The sequence below is a fragment of the Rhipicephalus microplus genome, unplaced genomic scaffold, assembly GCF_043290135.1.
Source record: "Rhipicephalus microplus isolate Deutch F79 unplaced genomic scaffold, USDA_Rmic scaffold_14, whole genome shotgun sequence".
In the NCBI taxonomy this organism is placed as follows: domain Eukaryota; kingdom Metazoa; phylum Arthropoda; class Arachnida; order Ixodida; family Ixodidae; genus Rhipicephalus; species Rhipicephalus microplus.
The window spans coordinates 33,859,337-33,880,801 of record NW_027464587.1 but is presented as its reverse complement, the minus strand read 5'-3'; the positions used below and the strand labels follow the sequence as shown (position 1 = coordinate 33,880,801).

Below are 21,465 nucleotides of genomic sequence, written 5' to 3'. Positions count from 1 at the left end.
ATGTGTAGCCATCATTTACAACTAGAATATTTTATAGATTATAAGAAGTAGTGGCTCAAGACTGCCCGTCATGTTTGGAAGCATGGCAATTGGTATCAATAAACGGGACTTCGCTGCATCTGAACAGTCAGCAAATGAGTCTATCAGTAGCAACGCTGTCTTGTGATCACTGCTGTGTGCAAGCTAACATTTTGCCCTAAACCTGAATGGGAACCCATGGGCACCACATGAGTCATCGGCGAAACAAGCGACAATTATCATGTACTGTGTGTTGTTACAAATGTGTTCTTTTCTGTGTGTTGTTACAAATGTGTTCTTTTAGGGCTGAACAGGGTGCCTCATGCGATAAAGGCATGCAGGTCGACAGCCATTCGGCCTCTACTCTGCTTGCTACCGAATTAGAGGCCAGAAGGAAGAAAAAAGAAACAAAGCTGAGCAGCCAGATAGTAAAGCTAAATCAATCTGTCCAGGAATACTAAGACGAGCTCAATCAAGCAACTGACAGCATTTCGCATTTATCACGCCTGCCACCTTGGCTTCAAGTTGAGAGTTGGCATTACACTTTAACAGTACCTGTTAAAAACATAAGCCATGATTGCAAAAATAGCACTGCATATGGAGCAGTTTTTGTTAGTTTCACGACGACTTCATTTTTAAGCTATCAAATGGTGAAATCACCTGGCATAGTTCTTCATTTCTTGTCACTTGTTTTCTCTCGGTGGCAACACATGTACTACTCGAAAGCTATGCGAAGGGAACGGATGATCACCTATATCTCTGGAAGTAGTTCAAGTGGCATTTTATGATATTTAGCGCATGATCTCCAGGCTTGCAAGTAATGTGCTATGTCACTAGACAGTAGAAAGCATCAGGGAACATAATGCGCCCAAGCTTTTAGTATTAGCTACTGGCAAAGGCTTGTCTCAAAAATTGACTTTCACTGAGTCAAAAAGGCAACTCTCAGTCAAGCGAATGTCACGGAGACAAAACAATCTTCTGCGTATTACTGGCACGAGCTATATGGTATCGGCCTAGCAGATGACGCAAAAGCGCCTCGATTAAGTAGTCACGAGCGACACATGCCTTTTAAGTGAGCTGGGTGTCCAGAAAAACAAGTGCTTCACGATTCTCGTTTACAAGTTTCTATTTTACCTTAAGCATGCGAATACAGCCAAAAACCGAACCGTATAGCAGCTTCGAATGCAGCCATGGCATTTGTTTGTGCGAGAGATGATGCAGTGGCATGTCTACTCCGATGGCAGTGACTGGCAGCGAAAAGCCGCACTAGCGCCGACGGCTGCTTCTCATTTAAATCCGCTCCTTCAGCCGGGCACTGAAAAAATAGAGGAGGCGCTGGTCAAACCATACCAGTTTTGCAATATGTCGTGTGAACGAAACCATGGCAAGAGCAGGAAGACAATTGACATGTTAATCATCACATTCATGACATGCATATCATGATTTTCATGCTATGACTAGCCACTTATGCTCGTCATACAGTCATGTTATGCCATAAAAATTTTGGTGTAGATCCGATCATCGAAACGGCCAAGAGAGCTAAATGTCCTAGGCGGCTAGATAGATAGATAGAAAGATATGCTCAAAGTCACTGAAGTTTGCTAAGAAATTCTTCGCATTTAAAAACCATCGCGGCCATTCCTGATGGCACAAGCATGTTCACGTAGCTGGTGTATAAAACAGCGGCCAATTTGTCCTACTATGTTCTGCTTACTGCATGAAAAAAGTATCTGATTGATTATATTTTCTGTGCATGGGATGTGATCATATATAGCAAAAATTGACTTAGTGTTGAAGGCACATGCGAATTGAAAACAGAACTACCGTTTGTCGCATTTACTGCGCCCGAAACTGCGGTCACTGTGATGCAATCAATAGTGCCTACGAGCTCCAAAGGCTAGCGCAGCCGTAGATGAAAGGCAATAAAGTCCTAGAAAAGGCAGTAAGCATTTTGTCGATCCTGTCGATATGCACTCATGACTATGCTGGAGAGGACTGGGGCACTTAGTTTTCAGATGGCCTCAAGTGAAGCTTTGACGCTGCTTTCGGTGCAGCCGGCATCCCTTATTTGTTAGTTTATGTGTGTCCCAGAAAGACATGTGCGAGGTTGTTTTTTTTTTTTTTTTGACAGAAATAGATGTTTCGTGTGTATGTCTTGGTTTTGAAACCTATTTTGCTAGTTTTTTTTTTATTATACAAAATTTTGGGTGATTTGAATATTTTCTTTATGCTGGAGATTCGTACCAATGTTGAATTTCAATGGCAGAGTCTGAGCAGCTGACAGACTCTGCGAGCAAGCCCTTCACCCTGGAGTAGACCGATGCCTCTAAATCCACGATTGGAGCACAATCTGCACTGTTGGAGCAAGCATTAGCAGCAATGTGGAACTGAGAGTCATTGAGTTGTTCAGAATACCTTGCGTATAGTTATTCCATTACACTAGTTCCACTGTAGAATACTGTTGAATTACCACTTGTACGTAGTAGTTTCAGTGTCGCTGTCACTATCCGATGAACTGCTTATGCAGGAACTGCAGTTTTCTGACTCAGAGCTCTCACTATTGAACGGAAAAGGCAATTTTGCATGATTTGTCTAATTGGCCTTGTCGTCCATCATTACTGTCAAAACACCTCACAGCGGCGTTCGCCCGTTTGTGTTAAAAGGAGTACGTCATGCAGGTTTGCGGTCCACTCCATCAATATCTGCTGAGCAACCTTTCCTGCTCCTCAGAGCCTACTCTGACTCTCTCATTGGAACACTTGACTCAAAAAGAGCAGAAAAACTTGCTCTGACTACGCCATAGAATTCCAACATGAGATTCTACAGTAGTTGGGAAACCCAACACGTGTTGTTCATTAATAGACCGCAACATATGCTTACGCTTACAGCACTCTCCATCCTCCTGCCCCCTTTCAGAGATATTTTTTCTGTGAGAAAAAAGGGGGACGGGCGGGCGAGGTGAATCAGTGCGCTTGCCATCCCCCCACCCCACCCCTTTTTCCTGGGTGCATAATATTTTAACTTAGCAGTTATGTGTACACGAGGCAATTGCCATGCTTCATGTGATTGAAGGAAGAGGAGAAGTTCGTTTTTTTTTTTTAATCATGTGTGCCTGTGATGTGAAAATTTCAGATAGTAGTGTTAAGCACAATATCAAGGTGTACATTGCTCTGAAACAGCACCTAGGGTAGGCATAAACAACCAGCTAAGCTGGTTTTTTGCACAGTCACAGCGATTGATTCGTTGCTTTGATTACTCGCTGCAAAAAATATGATCAAGCTTGTCGTTGAAGGTAAAAGGTAAATCTCTTGAAACGCACACCTCTCCGAAAGTTCTAATAATTTTTGCTTTGTCAGGTGTGCAGGTATGTTCACATGGCAAGCATGTGAAAACCAACCAAACCTCGTTAAAGTGTTTGATAACTGACTGCCTGGTGTGACCATGCCTCTTGCAACAACGTTTTATAGACTTGTGGAGAGGAAGCAAGTTATTAATGCAGCTCACTGGTCGCCGGATAAGGGCAATTCATCATTTGTGCTGATTCACTGCTTTGTTTTTGGCTGGAACTTGCAAGAGCAAATTTGTGTGTGTATTTGTGCTACCATAAATTCATGAATGTTGATTGCCCTTCTTTTAGACTACTGGTATGCATTTGAAGTAGGTGCCAACCGAATATCTCACAGCGCCCATATCATTATAGGGCAAGTGCATGTCTTGCTTGTTATCACAAGTTCATCAGTGGCTAAGTGTATGTTTTATGTTCATGTTTTATAGGGAGGTCATTTATTTCTAGTGGTGGTGATGCATTCAGCAGCAGCATGCCATCCCTTTTATCATGAGCGACTTCGTTTGGACGTTTTGCTTTCAGAACCTCTCACCATCCAAGCGGGTTCGCAAAGCCCTCCACGAGACCTGGTCCACTCCCGGTGATATTGCTGTACCTGGGCTCACCTCCACAGGGTTTGCACCGCTGGAACAGGAGGTGTTCATCCTCCCTGAGACACCTGTGAGTTCTTTCCTCGCCAAAAAAAACAAATGGCTGTTTACTTTTCTCTCCTCAGTCTTCTCTTTTTCTTCTGGGTACTTGAAATTTGATATCAGTATGAATCAGTGACAGCTTTTCTTGCTGTTGCTAATTGTTAAGTGTGCTGAAGCAAATGTTTTAGCATGCTGGCAAGAACTAATTGGGCTACTTGGTACGCTACATTTCTCCAATAAAGTAGTCTCTCAGTCTCTCTGTAGTAGGCTCTTAGTGGTCTCTCTGACTATACTTCACAATCTCTCTGAAGTCTTTTTGTCTCGTAAAACCATGTATTATAGACAATTTTCGGTGGCCAAGATATGCAATGCTAAGGTTATACGGAGTATAGCATTGGTTTAAAGGAACCCATATGGCAGAAAGCCTATCAGTGGCAGTGTCTGTAGGCAAAAAAATTTGAATGGATGCAAAAAAACGAAAAATGGTTTTTGAGCCAGAATTGAACTTGGGCATTGTGCGTGTGTGTGTTTTTACCACAGGGCCATGCCAGGGCTTGAGACTGCTTTCAGTGGTGGTTCAACTATGCCAGTTACTGCATTTTGCAACAATTTTACCTGTCTGTGCCTCATTGCGGCCATTGCATGTTGTGCCAACTGTGCTGAAGCTCATATTTCTCCTTCTTGAACATCAGTGAAGCATTTATGTCCCAGAATATTTTTCGTTTGGCACCAGATTTATGTCCCAGAATATTTTTGGTTTGGCACCAGACAGACAACTTTTTTGTACTGCCGTGTAAATTACTCTTCCTTTGCCCTGATGGACTCGTTATAACTGGCCTAACTGAAATATCTGTGTGTGATCTCCGGTATTGGCGTACGCTTCAGCATTTTGGGTATAGCCCAGAAACTCATCGCTGTTATTGAGGAAGTGTTTGTAATACATAGACAAGTGACAAGTGAGCCCCATGCTATATACAACCTCTTGGCATATAACAAATGTTCTGGGGCCTTATGTGCCAAAGGCATGAGGCGTATTTTTGCAAATTAAGGTTCCGACATGCAATTGTCTGATGTTTTACAAAATAAAGTGTTCCTTGTTGATTGCACTGCATGGAGTTCTTCGGCATGCCTATGGTTCAGCAAAGCCTAATGTGCAAGCACACGTCGGGCACTCCAGTGCTGCCCGACACTCGTGCCGTAAGTGTGCATCATAGTGCTCACATCGTTGTGCTCGCTATGCATCGCGATATAATGCGAATGGGATGGCAAACCAACGCGCATAGAAATTGAGCCATGCCAACATCAACATGCTGCAGTGATAATATATGGTAGCGCAGACAAAGGACACGGACAAGAGAAGGCACATTCAAGACAACACAGCGCTGCGGTTGTTGAAAGTTAGCGCTGTGTTGTCTTGAATGTGCCTTTTCTTCTCCGTGTGCTTTGTCTGCGCTACTATATATTATCATGCTACCGTACCAACAAGCCCAAATCGCCACCCTCACGCTGCAGTGAGCCACGATCACCGTCGATCTCAGCTTAAAAGCTTGCTTCCAAGTGATTGCCACCCATGCACGTGTTACAAATAATACTTGCGAGCATGCCTGTGAAGGCTTCTGGCGCACAGTCGGTGCAATGGCAAACCGGGAGTGCCGTTACAGCACGAGTTTCTTCCTGTGCACAGACTACGAAAATGCGGATGCGGCCAGCGGTGGTTTTGTCGTGATATCCTATGTGCAATAAAAAAACTGTTTGTGTCAATAATGAAATGTGAATTAATGGGAAACAAACAGCATGCAATCGAACAGTTATCAGTCAGTTTGAGATTTTGATTACTGGAGGGGGGGGGGGGGGGGGGGGGGGTGAGTGTCCTTGAAAGGCCAGTAAACAGGCTCCGACTTTTTTTTTTTTTTTTTGCTCCCTCCAAACAAGCTCGCCAATTCATAGTTTTGAAAATGGCAGTAAATGCTCAACCAAAAGTTTTTGAAAGTAAAAAGAATGCCACGCAGTGCTCACATTTCTAAATATTATCAGGTAGGATGAAACATTATTTATAGTGAGTTGTGCCAATTATTGAATGCTATGTATGCAGGCAATTGAAACAGTACACTTTTGTTTGTAACGAGATCTCTTATTCTTTCTCTAATAAATTTTTATTTCTAGTTACGTTCCCCCCGCCCTTTTTAAAGCGACCTTATTACACCTGCCATTCGCAGAAACCTTATGTTTGCGCTTGCCTTGGTTACTGGTGCCTCACTTAGCAAACATCTTTTGCATTAAAGTGTAATCAATGTCTGACACCCTTTCATGCTTAGACGTTGATAAATGGCTGCTCTCTGAATGCTGGCCTTATCTCCATGTTTATATTCCAGCATCATTTTCAGTATGCAGACTAATAGAATGTTTACTGAAAATTTTGACAAGATTTGCTCTAAGTGAAACTAAATTTCTTCTGTCTGCTCCAAAACACAATTCCTCCTGCTATAAATCTGCTCCAAAACAGACTTTTTTATGCTTCAAAAATTGCTGCAAGTTCTAAACTGGCTGGACCACCACTGAACAATTAAAGCTTATCTATGTGGCAAAGATCTGCTTTTTAAAATGATTTCTTTTATTTTTTCATCATGAGAGCTTGAGAATCGTGGTTATTTTGAGCATGTGACTTGAAGTAACGCCTGATGTGAAATGCAATGCCAAGCAGCCAGGTGACAACTTCCCAGGTACTCTGGATATCGAGCTCTTTGTAGCATTAATAGTAGCCCCCTTACGCTCTTTAAAAGCAATTTAAACCTACTTCGAGTCTGATTACAACCTTGACTTTTTTGTCATGAAATTAGAGAAGCTAAACTTGTGAAAGCAAGTAAAAAACAAAAAAAGAAAGTATGTAATTCTGGAAGGAACTTGCGTTTTGCTAGCAGCCTCTCCCCTTAGATGCAAGTTTCACTAATTTCTTTAAAATTACCGATATTTTGTTTTCACCTGTTTTGATAAGATTAGTACCTCTACTATTTTGAAGAAAAAAAAATCTATGTCGAGACTCAGCTAGAAATGCTTTAAAATTGCATTTGAATAGCACAAGGTGGCTTTTGAAAGCTCGAAAGTGTGCATTCTTCGAGCACCTTGAGGCGAATGGCTGAGCCTCACTCTTCAAATAATGATGGTCTCCCGTGCTGCTGTAGCACAAGAAATAATAAAAAGAAGCAAGCTTCTGTTGCATTTTTCGAATGCCGCGACTGGCTTTTAAATCACATGGTATGGATCAGGGACTGCCATTGGTCGCTGGGTGCCTGTATGTGCTGTGAAGCGTACTTGCAGGGTCCATGTCTCAACAAGCAGCAAAGCTGAACAACGCTTTTCTTGTGTGTTTATCTCCATTGTGGATAAAGAAAGACGTAGTTTGTGCGATAGTTATGCTGTCAACGTGAAAGCTATTGTGGCAGCGCGCTCTTTAGGGATGAGCTACAAGCAGCTGGTCTGATTTGCGGCAATTCTTTGCTTGCAAAAGCCAGTGCATCATAAGTCATTCACAGCCATGAGCGGGAAAGTCTGTGATACGGCAATGGATGCCATCTGCGCCAATCTTGTGAGGTCAAGGCAGCTCCCAGTGAGAGAAGTTGGTAAGGACGACATTGCTGTTATGTACAACGGTACGTGGCACAAACGCGGTCACAACAGCCACATTGGCATTGTTCTGTCCCTCGACACTGGACTTTGTTTAGATTTTGAAGTCCTGTCGAACTTCTCCCTAGCTTGCAGTTGGCATAAGCAGTGATTGCACTCTTGCTCCAAAGTAAGCTAAGTCAAATTTACGGCCCCATCTTGACAATATCGACAGAAATTACGCCAAAGTCTGATTTGGAAGCATCTATCACCAACAATATCTACGCCGGCTCGTCAAAACGTGTACTTTTTCTTGGGGCCACCAAACTCACAATCGCGTACGTAGAGTCATTCCGCTGAATAAGCAGCTGGCGTACATGCGTTCTGAAAATTAGCGATATGTTTGGTGCTGACGCAACCTTTGTTGAGCAAGTTCGCTTATCAGTGAAACGCGCTCTACACAGGGGCTCGTGACGTCTAGTTCAATCGGTCGCGCGAAACTGCATTGGCGATTCATCGGTGGACGTCATTCATTCCAGAAACGCTGCTGATAGCTCGTTTGAAAAGTTACGAGTCACGTAACTCAAGCGATGTTTACTAATAACTTCACGCATGCTGCAAGAATGTCTGTCACGTCTACTTCTGGACATCGCTATCTAATTGTCTGTGCTTTGCGTCGACAGAAAAACACGTGAACGGTGGGAGCGCGTTGACACTTTTCCTCCAATATAGTAAACTCTCAGTAAACGGAAATCTGTTAAATAGAACTACTGCTTAAACAGAACTATTGCCCCTGCAATGCTTGGTTTCGGGCTTGTATTCTGCACCCATGTTCACCTCTCAGTAAACGGAACCCCTGTTAAGTGGAACATATTCTCCCAGTCCCTTCATGCTTTATTTACTGAGAGTCTACTGTATAGTTTATTCCTGGAGATTCATTCAGAAGAGCTTTTCCGTTATGCCTTCCACCAGCGCATTTGCATTTGTAGTCGCTATTGCGCTAAAAGCCCCCAAAATACCCTGCCCTTTCGAGCTCTAGATTGCCAGAGTCCGAATACACAATTTTCGCGTGCTTTCGTTTAAAATGCAATTTCAATAATGAAAGCATGCCTCCTGGTCGGAGCAGCCGCGATTGCGTTTTAATACACGCAGCTTTCAGTAGTGGGGCCATCGCTGGCAGCTCTTGTCGGAAGGCCCACTGTTATTAGGCTACACGATGTTACATGTAGGCCTCTCGCTTCTAGGATCAGTAGTTGGCGGTTAAAAAAAAAAAATTGAACATCATACATCGCATTTATTGCTTTTTTTTTTAAGGGGTTAGGGTGGGAGAGATAGCGTCGCTCGAACGGCGCAGTCACTGGTGCAGGCTATATTTCGAGGCATAAGGAGACTGCTCATGAACGTTTCCTGCTACTAACCTCTGCTTTGCATTTAGATAACTGACAGCACAAAAACCGCTTTGGCAAGTGGAGTGGTCATTGTTCCTTTAGCCAGCGTTCCGATGAGTTATGCGACATCGTCGGTTCCAAACCATACAATTTATCAGTTTTACTTAAGCTCTTACCAATGAATGCAACACCAACAAATTGTGTTGTTATCAGATTGTGTTGTTATAGCAAATAATAAGACTTGACGTCATCCGCGAGGAGCACTAGCGGCGGAATTGCCATTTCGAAGGTCCGTGCACGCGCAGTGTTCGATATGGATACAGGGACTTGAATGACTAGACCTTTGGAACACCTCTTGCACGCCGACGCATGTACAGATAGAATCATACTTGTCTAGAGTGCCCAGCCGGTTGCTCCAGCTACCTTTTTTTTTCTTCAAAAATATGTAAAGAGCGACGCCCTAATAATACCAAACATGGTCATACTGCGCGTTAAGTCTTTGTGCTATAATATAAGGATGAACGGAAGCTTGTAGCTATTGTGAGATAGGAGTCGCAGCCAACAACATTGTCGGCAAGCACGCGCTCCGCTGGTCTAGATAAGTGTGATTTTATGAACGGCGAACGGTGCGTATGAATGGACCTACAAAATGGCGCATCTATGGTGTGGTTGCCTTGTGATCAAGGCTCAGTGCACACTCCTATATGGCCATTCCATAAAGTGTAGCACTTTTGTCCAGTCAGTTTGCGTTGAGAGTAAAAGGTAGAATGGTATACGAGCCATCTTTAATGCCTGCAGAAATAGCGAGTGCGCCAGCAATCACACCCCTAATGTCAAAGTTCATATATATAAGAACCCCCCCCCCCCCCCTCCTTCCTTGCGGTCCTAGTTCCTTCTTGCTCCTTGAAGACGGGCAGCGCGTTCCTCTTTGTTTGAGTAACAATGGATAGCGGGCCTGACAAGTGGGGTGATGTTATTGCATCCATCCTCCATGCAGTGGAGATAGGTCAGCCAGTGGTGCAGGGGGGGCGGGGGGGGCGCATCGGGAATGCCTTTTCTCCACGAAAGCGAAATTTGCTTCGCTATGGCTTATATGTATAGCACGAATTAAGGTGGCCCCCTCCAAAACAAGTTAAATATTTCTGCCTACGCCCCTGGTGATGGCAAAAACCAGTCAAGAATGTACATATAATTGCTACCGCAATAAAAACAAAATGGCTCTAGTCATCGAGTTGTTTTAGGTGAATGCCTAAGTTACCCCTTCAGTTTTTTGTTTTTTTTTCACAGATTTTTACAGGACATTATAGGGGGTTATTGGTGTATAGACAGAATGCCCTAGCCGCAGGAAACGCCCCTCGCCGTGGTGGTTTAGTGGCCAAGGTACTCGGTTAGTGACCCGCTGGTCGCAGCGTCGAATCCCGGCTGCGGTGACTGCATTTTCGAAGGAGGCGGAAATGCTGTAGGCCCGTGTGCTCAGATTTGGGTGCACGTTAAAGAATTCCAGGTGGTCGAAATTTCCGGAGCCCTTCACTACGGCATTTCTCGTAATCATATGGTGGTTTTGAGACGTTGAATCCCACATATCAATTATCAATGCCTTCTCTGGGAATCTAGTCAGTTATTCCTTGTAAGAACATGTTTTACTTCATATTGCCACCCGCATGTTGTGGGTCGACGGCAAGGGACAATGCCACCCACACATAGTGGGTCGACGGCAAGGGACAATGCCACCCACATGTAGTGGGCCGACAGCAAGAGTGGCTCTCAATTTGGAGGAAAAAAGAAGATTGCGTGCTTCTAGTCTGCTCGAGAGCCAGCCACGACTGAAGTGTCGTCCTGGAGCTAGCTACTCAGTGGTTTAATAAACTTTCTAGTACTTGTGATTCATCGTGACAAACTGGTGGAGGTGCGGGGTAGGCTCACAAATGCTGCAGGACCCCCCCCCCCCCCCCCCCCCCCCCCCCGCCTGGTAGCCGTGAAATGAGGCCAACGTGAAATGAGTCAACACTCCCCTGCATCGGACCAGCCTCCGAATCAGGGGATTGCCTCCTGAAGTCCACGATACTGCTCCCACCACGTCGACGAATATGACCAGTGCTTTAGTGCTAACCTTGCCAACCGGCACGGGAAGCACGACATCGAACCGCTATACGTTGGAAAGCCCTGGGCACCGGCAACGTTTCATGGCACGGAGCGCGAGGACGTTAAGGACTGGTTGGTGGACTTCGAGCGCGTAGCCACCTTGAATCAGTAGGACGACGCGGCGAAACTGGGTCTGTCTGTTTCTATCTCAGAGACTGGGCACGTACGTGGTATCAAAATCGAGAGGAGCTGCTGACGACGTAGCTCGAATTCTCTCGTAGACTTTTGCAGACCTATCCTAGCGCTGATGGCCAAGAACGAGCTGAATGAGCTATTCTGGCCCGTGTCCAGTTGCCAAACGAAACTGTGACCACGTACGTCGAAGACATGACGCGCATCTTCTAATGGGTTGATTCAAGAATGACAGAGGACAAAAAGTTGCGTCACTTGATGCACAGTGTTAAGGACCAGCTTTTTGCCGGTCTCGTGCGAAGCTCTTTGAAGACAGTCGCGAAGTTCTTGTCTGAGGCTGTCACAATGGAAGAAATGCTGCAGAAGCGATCCAACCAATGCGACAGGCAAGTCAGTGACATTTTCACCGCCACTGGAACCAGCAATGACTCCCTACGTGAACTTATCCGTAATATAGTATGTGAAGAGTTGCAAAAGGCTGGTGTAACACCTCACCGTCCTCATCGCCGTCATTGTTTGTTCATTCTGTTCCTGCTGTTCCTGCCTACGCTCTACATGCCCGGCCCATGTTTATTCATTTCTTCTTGATTTTAATTATGATAACCTTAACCCCCGTTTGTTTCCTGAACCATTCTGCTCTCTTGTCTCTTAAGGTTACACCTACCATTTTCCTTTCCATTGCTCGCTGTATCACTGCACATGACAAGATATAAGGAAGTAAATCAAGTCCTCTTTTGATATACTAAGCATCATTTTAATGACGTGCAGAGCAAGAGCCTGCTGGGTGGCGACTCGTCGGTGCTCTTCTCGCCCCCGTCCATCATCCGGGAGGCCCTGGCCGACGTGCCCCTTCCAAACCCACACTCTTTGTCTACTCGGCCCAAGGTGAGGCAGCCAGCAGCAGCCTGGATGGGTTACTAGCGGGGAGGGTGCTTCCAGTGAGCTGTTCTCTGTTGTGTGCTACAGCCCAAGCCGGTCCAGCACGATCTGCTCACCTTTCGCATCCAGCACACGGAAAGCACGCCTTCGTCTCGGAGGCTCCGCCAGGTAGCACTTGCTGCACTGCATGCTGCCTGCTCCCTAGTTACATGCACTGCACCCATGCACCAATCCAATGTTATGATCCAGTTGTGTTTTTTATTGTTTTTTTTAGTGGTAGCATGAACATGATATATCGACTGTTTAACAGATTATGAAAAGGTTTTTAGCGGCACCGTGGGCAGGAAATTGTCGTACAGACTGTTAGCAGCTGTGTGTAGCGTTGCCAGTACACGTGCCGTGCTTAGATGAAATAAGCCTTCTTGCTACCTACCCTTGAAGCACAATGCAAAAATGTTGGTGCTCGTTTTGCTTGATTGGGACATATTTGATTTATTGAAAAGGTATGAAATGAATATTTTATGTTTAAGAAATGTTCTTAAAAAGTATCGCCAAAGCTTTCATGTCTCATGTACTGTGTATATTGACTGAAAACTATTTCTTCAACTGTGAGTCTCAACGAGCTCTAGTATTTTCACCTAGGCTCGGCAATGCTCTATACTATGCGCATTCACACTTGCCTCACAGAAGCAAATAAAAATACAACTGTCTTATCCCTCGCAAGAACATGTTGTTCAGATGTTGGAAGCTTTAAAAGTATCTCTCTTCGGGAACCTGAGTATATGTCGGGAGGGCAAAACCCACATCATTTATGACTTTACATGAAACAGGAGTCCTTGCCTAGTGTGGTGCCTGTCAGCGCTTTGAAAACGCCAACTGAAAAAGTACTCTTTCTGAAGCGAAATAAAATTTTATCTACAATTGACATTTTCATGTTGATGGGGTCACCAAAAAGCCCACACAATTGTCTGATATGTTCAACTGTTCATAAAATAAGAATAGTATTTGAAAAATTGCCGAAACAAAGCTTGCCGATGGGGGTGTGCAAATATTCGAAATTTCAAAACTTTTTGAGCAGGGTTTGTTAGTTCATTTGATTTGCACTAGAATTTTACTATTGAAATTATTCAAATTTACAGAAAATGAATAACTGTTAATAGTGATGAACAATAAATTTAGCAATAAAAAATTGGTCTTGAGTTTTGAGGCAGTTACATTGCTCGCTGCTTCTTTGGTGCTGAAAGTCGTCACTGCGTGAAAAACTTTGTCAGGCGGTCGACCGCAGATGCCTAAAATGCCCATTCACGGTTCCAAGAAGCCAGCAAGCAGTGCGATTTGCTGCTTGCGACAAAGCCCATTGCGGCTTCTTCGCTTTTGCACATCTGCTAGCACAATGTTCTTGTGAGCAAAGTTCGGATTCGTGAGGATTCGTCTCGCCAATTGGCGCTGTGAGCAGAGTTGGACCTAGCTACGGCTTCTAACAAACAGTAAGCTCAGTTGTAGTATCCATAGCCTCAGGCCCAGTGTTTCGAAGTACATCATGCTTGATCGCGAGTACAATGAGTCGTCCCATGATGGACTTTTTTCACAAGGCCCGAAGTACTGATAACACTCTAACTGAAGTTTCTGTAAATTTAAGGGCTTGTTTTCTTTGTTACACATAATAAAAACTAACGGACACCAGGGAAAGTATAGGGGATGTTAGTTCTCATTTGATAAACTGAAGTTCTTGCGAGTCACCTGCAGACGCGCATCTGCAGTGTTCACAATGACTGTAATCCTACATAATCTGCACTAAGTAATCCGCTTGCAGCTAAAGCTTAATTAAGCTCTAAGTGATCATCAACTAAGTGCAAACACATCACAAAGTAGCGCGATTTTTTTTCCAATTCTTAGACCACACCACCTTCTCAGCAGATCTATTTTCTCAAAGTAAACATGGCACCTATGACATAGTAGACCAGTGTGCGGCTGCAAGCGCACTGTTTAGTTCCTCAAGAAAAGTACACTTGTGTTTTGGCACTAAAATGTACAGTGAAACTTCGATTATACGTTCCTTTGTTTTGCAACGGCCCATATTTTATGACTGATCGGTTTGGCCGTGGCAATGTGCCCATGAAAATAATTAGGCTGGTGTGAATATTTGAAAGAATACTGCTGTATTTAAATTTGTTATTCTGGGTTACGTGTTCTAATTACAGTAAATTTTAAAACATAACATGTTTTCAATAAAACTTCATTTGGGCCTAGCCATAGAGTTTCATACAATAATACCTAGAGGGGAATCTGGTGCTAGTGTCTGTGCAGGCTCCTTCAGCAACGCTTGTACCCCCATGGGAAGTATGGGAAGGCTTGGGATCCGCTTCGGATAGATTACATTCTTGAGATTCGCGACGCTTATTTTCCAAGTGTAAAACAAAGCAATATGAACTTGTATTTAATTGAAGCTTGCTTCATTTATTTTTGCGCAAACTTTATTGTAAAAAGTTTGTGTGATGAGGCAGCAAAAGTGAAACCTGGGCAAATTCAGCATCAGGGTATGCATCGCTCTGCCATTGCGTTCTAAATTTGGCATCAAGATTTAATGAATTATTTTTTAATGCTTTAAAACAAATATGCTTGCTTTTTCTCTCGAAAGTACGAATTATGTTTTTATGGAAATAACAGTACAGTAATACTTATCTTTTCGTATTCTGCGATGCTAGGTGAGTCTGTCCAAGTGGTCGGCCTCCAAGAAACCTCTGGTTTCTTGTGAAGTCTAGTCAGCGAAGCGTGATGGTGCGTCTACTTAGATTCGTCGTTGTTTTGCAGTCGATTTAAAACGAGTTTAGGCAAGACGCACTCCTGAAAAAAAAACATAAACTTGATGTAATATCCTGCACTGGCATGAGACGCTACATCTAATCGCAGCGGTAAATGGACGTTGCTTCATTCAAACTGTCAAATACGACTCGTGAAGCTTCAACGTTGCAGCAAACTTCAAGCCTAGTGGTCTTCAGCCTCCTTGAACAACAAAGGCGCTGCTTCAATGTTTTTCACCGCAGCCAACCAACCTTGCTGCGTGAAGAATGAAACTAAAACCATAGAAAAAAGTCTGTTGACAGTTTGCTAGCTAACCCCATCCAATCCGAAGCCTATACTTCCCATAATTCTCATGAAGGTGCACGATCACAGCACCAGATTCCTCTCTAGGTATTAATTGTATGAAACTCTATGGGCCTAGCTAGTACAAACCTCTGAATTAAAATTATGAGCGCTCATATGTTTAATTTCTTTTCTGTGTGGGGTGTGCTTTGTGTTCGTGCTGTTAAACTCACCAGTGTGAGCACACATTCAATAAGTTTACCTAGAAAGTGGTGCATTATGCTACAGAGAAGAGTAGTAGGTACAAGTAATGAAAGTATGCAAGGCTGGGGCTTTCTTAACATGGGGCTTTTCATCAATGCCCATTTAATTAAATCAGTGGTCTTGTGCATATTGTTTTACCATAAGCACTGCATGAAACACACTACTGTGCATCAAACTCTTTCAGGGCATGTTTGTCTTCATTGCACTGCTGCCACACTCATGCAAGAGGGTGTTAAAACCATGAGCTCTGATTGGGTTTATTTAAGCGTGATTGTTGTCAGGTGGGACATGCGGTTTCACTTATGCAGTCATTATATGAGAGTGGCTCTTAGCGTTCTGTTGCACCGAGAGGAGTGTAGCCACTGGCATACGCCAGCATGCGTGGCTCCTTGGTGCTTAAGGAACAAAGATTGCTGAACAAGCCTTGCTGCGTAAACTTTCTTCCTGTGGTCAGCAAGACCACCAGAAGAGTGCCTTAGAGCCATGGCTGGCAAAAAAAAAAAGTGCGTGGAAGAGGAGGCGGTAACCCGTGCCTTTTTGCCACGCCAGTTGGACAAGTTCAGTGCCCTGGTGTGCGGAAAGACGCGGGACCAGTTGGAGCTGACGCAGCAGGCCCGCCAGTGGATGATGAGCAGCCTCAAGCCACGCTCACTGAACCTCTGAACGCGTCGTGCACAATCCCTTCCTCAGCGGTACGTGCACCACTGCATGTTGTGGCACTTTGCATGGCACCACACTGCATGCCTTGTGTGCCGCACCTCTGGCAAAAAAAATGGTCCGTCTTCACTTTTGCACTCGCAGAAAATTTATTGTGATGTGTGTACAAAGTGCAATACATAGAGAAGTTTCGTGATGCCTTGGTTTGGGTACCCTGAAGTCAGTCAATGTAGAAATTCGGACTGGCCATTTCTCAGGTCTTCCAGCTTACTGCAAAGACATGGAAAAAAAAGATCAAGGCGTGCGAACCGTTCCTCTCTGTAACAATTTTTCTTGCGGAGAAGAAGTGATGCTCCACGCATTTATCAACACTGGCAACTGGAAAGAATGTTTGCAGCAAACACAAGACATTTTCACTGAACATGCACGTGACGTTCATTTTTCAGTTAGACGAGAATTTATTTGAAAGCGTGTTGCCAAAAGGCCACCACACCGGTGACCATGGTACGCATGGGAACTTTCGGGCAACAATTACACTGAGCTGTACCCTATGCCTTTCATTCATGCGGCTGGCAGTGGGTCATTACAGCTCTTGATACTATGACTCACATTCACTAGTCTCAGCATTAATGGTTGAGGTGATCAGCTCAGAATGTTTCGAAGGTCACCTCCGAAATAAACTTCATTGGCCTAATGTAAAAAAAAAAATTCAGTTTTTACAAATTTCAGAACACTGAGTATTTCAGAATGTAATATATCAAAGTTCATTGTGTTTGTATATTCAAACACATCAAAACAACTCACTTTAATCGTTAAAGAATTTATTCTGTGAATAGCAATTTTGGGTGTGAATTTATCAAAATATTTTTATATTTTAATGTTAAATTACAGAAATGAGTTTCCTGAAAAATATAGCCAAGAAGAATGTAGTGCACAGCTTGTGTACTCCCGCATATTATTCCTAGGAAGGGGGAAAAAAAATGAAATGCTGCTCAATACAGCTGTTATGGGCACACATAGAATGCATGTGCCCTCCTGCTCATCTCTAGCAGTAACTTAATGCCTCGTACCAGCGCACTATTGTTGTTGCATGAAAACAAAACTGCGACGTGGATGATGCAACTGCCGCATCAGCATGAAACTCTGTAATTTGATAATTATTCATTTTTAGGGCAATGCTAACAAATTTGATATCACCAGTTGATGTTTCAGTGACAAGATTTTGGGAAACAAGTTCGAAAGTTGCCAGCTAGTTTCAGTCGAGCAGGAAACAGAAGTGGCATTGCCATTGCCAACCGCTAAACATCGGAGAAGGAGATGCAGTATGGTGTACTGGAATGAGGCAGTGTGGCGTCAAGAGCATGGCTCTTTTTGCAATGACAGCCAGCAGTGCCGTAACACACTGCGCTTTGCCGTCATCTGTTTCTCTTGATGCGTCAGCGAAAGTCTGTATATTGAATATTCGGTATTTGCAAAATCTTGATGCATAGTATTTTTTGCAGACCAACAGGATTTAAGTAGTATTTACACTTACATAAACTATATCCATCACCGTGAGTACTTTGCAGAGAATTTATAGTTACGTTCCTAGACTTTGGCATCTCTTTGATGAGTAAAATGTATATAGAAGTGGAACAGTATTCATCACTGAGCGTTATTATTTTTTAAACATTGTGGCTATTACTCACCTAGCTCATGCAAATAAGTGGTGGTTGTGGAACTCACCCGACGATAACGTTAACTTTCAGCACCTCCTCGTTTTTTCGTTGCATGACTTCAAGTTAGTATGATAGGTAGACAGTGGTACATATAAATCAAATGAATAGTGATGTACTTTTTTGTGCTTTTTAAAATCAAAACAATAATTGTGGGATTTCAGACTACGCAGAGGCAGCATTATTTATCTTGTTAATGCATTCATATGTGTTGAATGTGTTTTAACATTGCAGATACTTTTAATTTCAATTGTGTGATGGAACTAGTTTACTCAAAAACCGCAGAAAGGTCCTCAATGCAAATTTAAATCACGCTAGCTTGGCGCACCGTTCGATCGCAGCGCCCTATTGGTGGCGTCATCGCAAAAGCGACCATCACTCTCCCATTGGTTCGCTGTGAAGATGGCACACTGCCCCTATGTAGTACACCATAGATGTAGTGTCATCGCCTTTACAAAACAATGGTGGAGTCTATTTCCTATGGAGGTTTTGCGGGCCATACGCATGTTTATTTCGTGTTTCACTATGGGCAAAAGCAACGCTGGGCATTATTCCTCTAGTTGAAGGACTGGGAAACGAACACCGACGGTCCCAAATTGCTTCATCCATTAAAAGGCTCCCTCTGGAAAACTCGGTGGAAAGGGACAGAGATTGCCCTTTTTTTCTACAGAGCACACACAATGAGCTGCATGTTTTTGCCACCTTTGACTATTGTTTCTTTTGCTCTCCTTGTGAAATCTCATTTTTTTTGTCTCTGAAATAAATTCTTCTGACAAATTTACGGAAAAATTGTTGAACAATTTTGGACTGAACCAAACATGACAAAAACCTATTGTGTTGTTACATACGTATACTACTTTATGCGTGAATAACATCAAGCAAAATCTTAAAAAAGAAAGGGCGCTTATGTTACCTTCAATAAATAAAAATTATTGTCAAGAGTCCGACGGAATCCCATCTGGTCGGGGACAAACATAGTACAGGATGAAGGAGTGGCCATATGCTTTGCGAAGGTTTCTATAGTCAAGAGTCCGATGGAATCCCGCCTGGTCGGGGACAAACATAGTGCATAGGCTCACGTTTCGACACGAAAGCTCAGAGGCCGTCTCACAGATGTCAAAGATAAGTTGGACAGACATGACTTTCCCGGTCTAGTGTATGAAATTCCTTGCAAAGGCTGTGAATACGGATACATTGGCAAAACGGGCAATTATAAGAAAAGGCTCCGGGAACATTTTAACGACATCAAGAACAAGAAAGTAGCTTCTAATGCCCTCGGAGAACATGTTGCGTCTACTGGGCACGCTATCGACTGGGATAAAGCCTCCATCATTGCCACGGAAAGTTGTTACCACGATTGCACATGGAATCTCTGACCATTCAAACTACTGCACATACGTCGAACAGAAATATTTTGACACTCGCCCCTGTGTATGCGCGATGTCTGCAACACGTGATGAAACGTGCATAAGAAGAGCACACTGCGCCATTTGCAGTCACTATGAACAAGGCTCCCGCGTGGGGAGCCGAAACGTCTTTTTAATTTTTGTGTATTTCACTTTGGTCGGCGTTTTTGTTACTTGCACTAAATAAAAATTATGCATTGTGTATTATGCATTAGCTCACAGACATACAAAAATAAGCATACTATACCATTTTTCTGGCAAAAAATGTTCTTGCTCGAACTCGATAAACATTTCAGTGTGTGATAGTCTTTGAAGCATGGCTCCACATAGAGTGGTTTGTTGTACCCAACACACTGGTGGCACCTTTTTTTTTATATTTCTGTCGCTGAGTGGTGTTGGCACAAATGTACATACCTGCCTACTCTCATGAATTTCGACCTAGTCTCCTGATTGTACATATGCTATCTAAAATCTCCCGAAAAGTGACCACTACAACAAAGACGGTGTTTTTTTTTTTTTTTATCATGCGTGTACGTCAGCTTTTTCTGCTGCAACAGTTGCGGTGCTGCGGAGGAGCACACGCCACTAAACTTGTAGTTAATTGTAATCATACCGAGTACTGCTAAGTACACTCAAGGCACTATAGTACCATGCATCTTGGTGTAGGCAAGGGAAAAGATACAACTTTTTTATCTGTCTGTCTTGGCCCCTGCATTTCGCACACTAGGCTTACGCCACCTGCCTAGGCGTCAGTTGTTTGTTCTATGGTTGAGTCAAAAGCAAAGAAGTACTTGCAAGTGTCTCTGGGCTTCTACACTGCTGAGCTTCTGTGCTTTGTGGACAAGTACAGATTCTGTACTATGTGTGCTTGTAATGTAAGCATTTCACACGGTGGCAAAGCCAAAATGAAGATGCACATCGCTTCACACAAGCATAATAACTATGTTCAGCCTGGGGAAAGGTAGGGCAACATAGGGAGTTTTTTTCCAAAAAAAGCTGTGGAGACAGTGCGATTTGCGTAGAATGCCTATTCAAGGGATTGCTTGAGGAACACAACTTCTTGTTGCTAAGCGTTTGTGATCTTGCAGGACAAGTGTTTCAGAAAATGTTCTCAAAGTGCGAGGACGCGAAGTGGTACACGTGCAGATGCACGAGAACAACTGCCATCGTTTGGAAAATGGCTGAAGATGTCCAAAATGTAGGCTCTGAAACGTCCTGCTTTCGCAATTGCATTAGATGGTAGGAGTGGGTCACAAATGTGTCAGTCACTGTAATTTTCTATATATAACCCTCCTATTTTCATGTTCCTAGGTTGGAAGGTATGGATGTAGCATCTTTGTTTTCTATTTGCTTTAGCATTGGTGAGTGCCAACTTCTCTGTCAGCAGCCGACATGCACTTCCATAGGCTAAACTGATTGCGTGAGTTAGCGCACTGAAGGAAACTGCATGGTTGTGTGCTCTTTCAAAACGAGTGAAAAAGCTATAATAAGCCTTCGTCTTACCATCAACTTGATGGAGTTAATTTTTTGTGTCCTGAAAGCAGAAAATGCAACCATGGCTGCATTGTTTGCGTAATTTAATACCGCGCATGGGGAGCGATAAACGAGAGAGTCACAAGCAGGACAGCGTTGGGGAGCGAGAAGTGAAACAAGGCTCTTGAATACGCAAGCCAGAACATTCCTGTGGAAAGAAGAAGAAAAGAAAACTGCAGAGAGATATCGGCGCATGAAAAAAATTCCGTCTATTTACGAAGTGTGGCAGCACATGCCAAGCAAGAGAAAAAGGCAGACAGTTTAAGTATACATGCAATGGTACATTGTAACCGTCAAAGGGTTAACCTAATGCAAGCATATCTTTGTGGTGTTCATTGTTGTACTCAATGGTTGTCTTTATGTTCAGGTTCTAGCCATGCGCGGTTCTCTTTTATCGGATGTAGCCGGTTCGATCTGCAGCCTGAAAGGTGAATCTTCAAAAGAACATAGTACAGTAATACTTCGTTAACTCAAAGTTTTATAGACCAGGGAAAATTTCAACATAAGCAAAGTTCTACAAATACTTCCACATTGTGTCACCCACGTCACAATTTTGTTTTCAAGCAGCAGATAGCGCGCTGTCAATGACTTACTGTGCAAATAGAATTGCTTTTGTTTGGCCATGTCGTGCACCAGGTTTGTGAAAGTGCACTGAAAGCCATGTGTGGA

General features: G+C 43.5%; 2 protein-coding genes across 8 annotated transcripts in view; one reads left to right on the top strand and one right to left on the bottom strand.

The window, feature by feature from the left end:
• Nucleotides 1-21,465, top strand: part of LOC119181417 (myb-related protein B) — a 239,557-nt gene that overhangs the window by 217,483 nt on the left and 609 nt on the right. For 5 of the 6 annotated variants that reach the window (XM_075882958.1, XM_075882957.1, XM_075882954.1 and 2 more), the window contains 4 exons: nt 3,887-4,024; nt 12,027-12,143; nt 12,225-12,305; nt 16,035-16,177. In XM_075882958.1, coding sequence (XP_075739073.1) covers nt 3,887-4,024; nt 12,027-12,143; nt 12,225-12,305; nt 16,035-16,148 — 450 coding nt within the window. In that variant the 3' untranslated portion in view covers nt 16,149-16,177. The remainder of the gene's footprint in view (nt 1-3,886; nt 4,025-12,026; nt 12,144-12,224; nt 12,306-16,034; nt 16,178-21,465) is intronic. The other variant, XM_075882956.1, reaches the window with a different exon arrangement.
• The window catches only part of LOC119181418 (Mitotic spindle organizing protein 1), a 41,758-nt gene continuing 36,560 nt past the window's right edge, over nt 16,268-21,465 (bottom strand). For both annotated transcript variants that reach the window (XM_037432656.2, XM_037432657.2), the window contains exon 4: nt 16,268-16,412. The gene's annotated coding sequence lies outside the window, so the exon portion shown is untranslated. The remainder of the gene's footprint in view (nt 16,413-21,465) is intronic.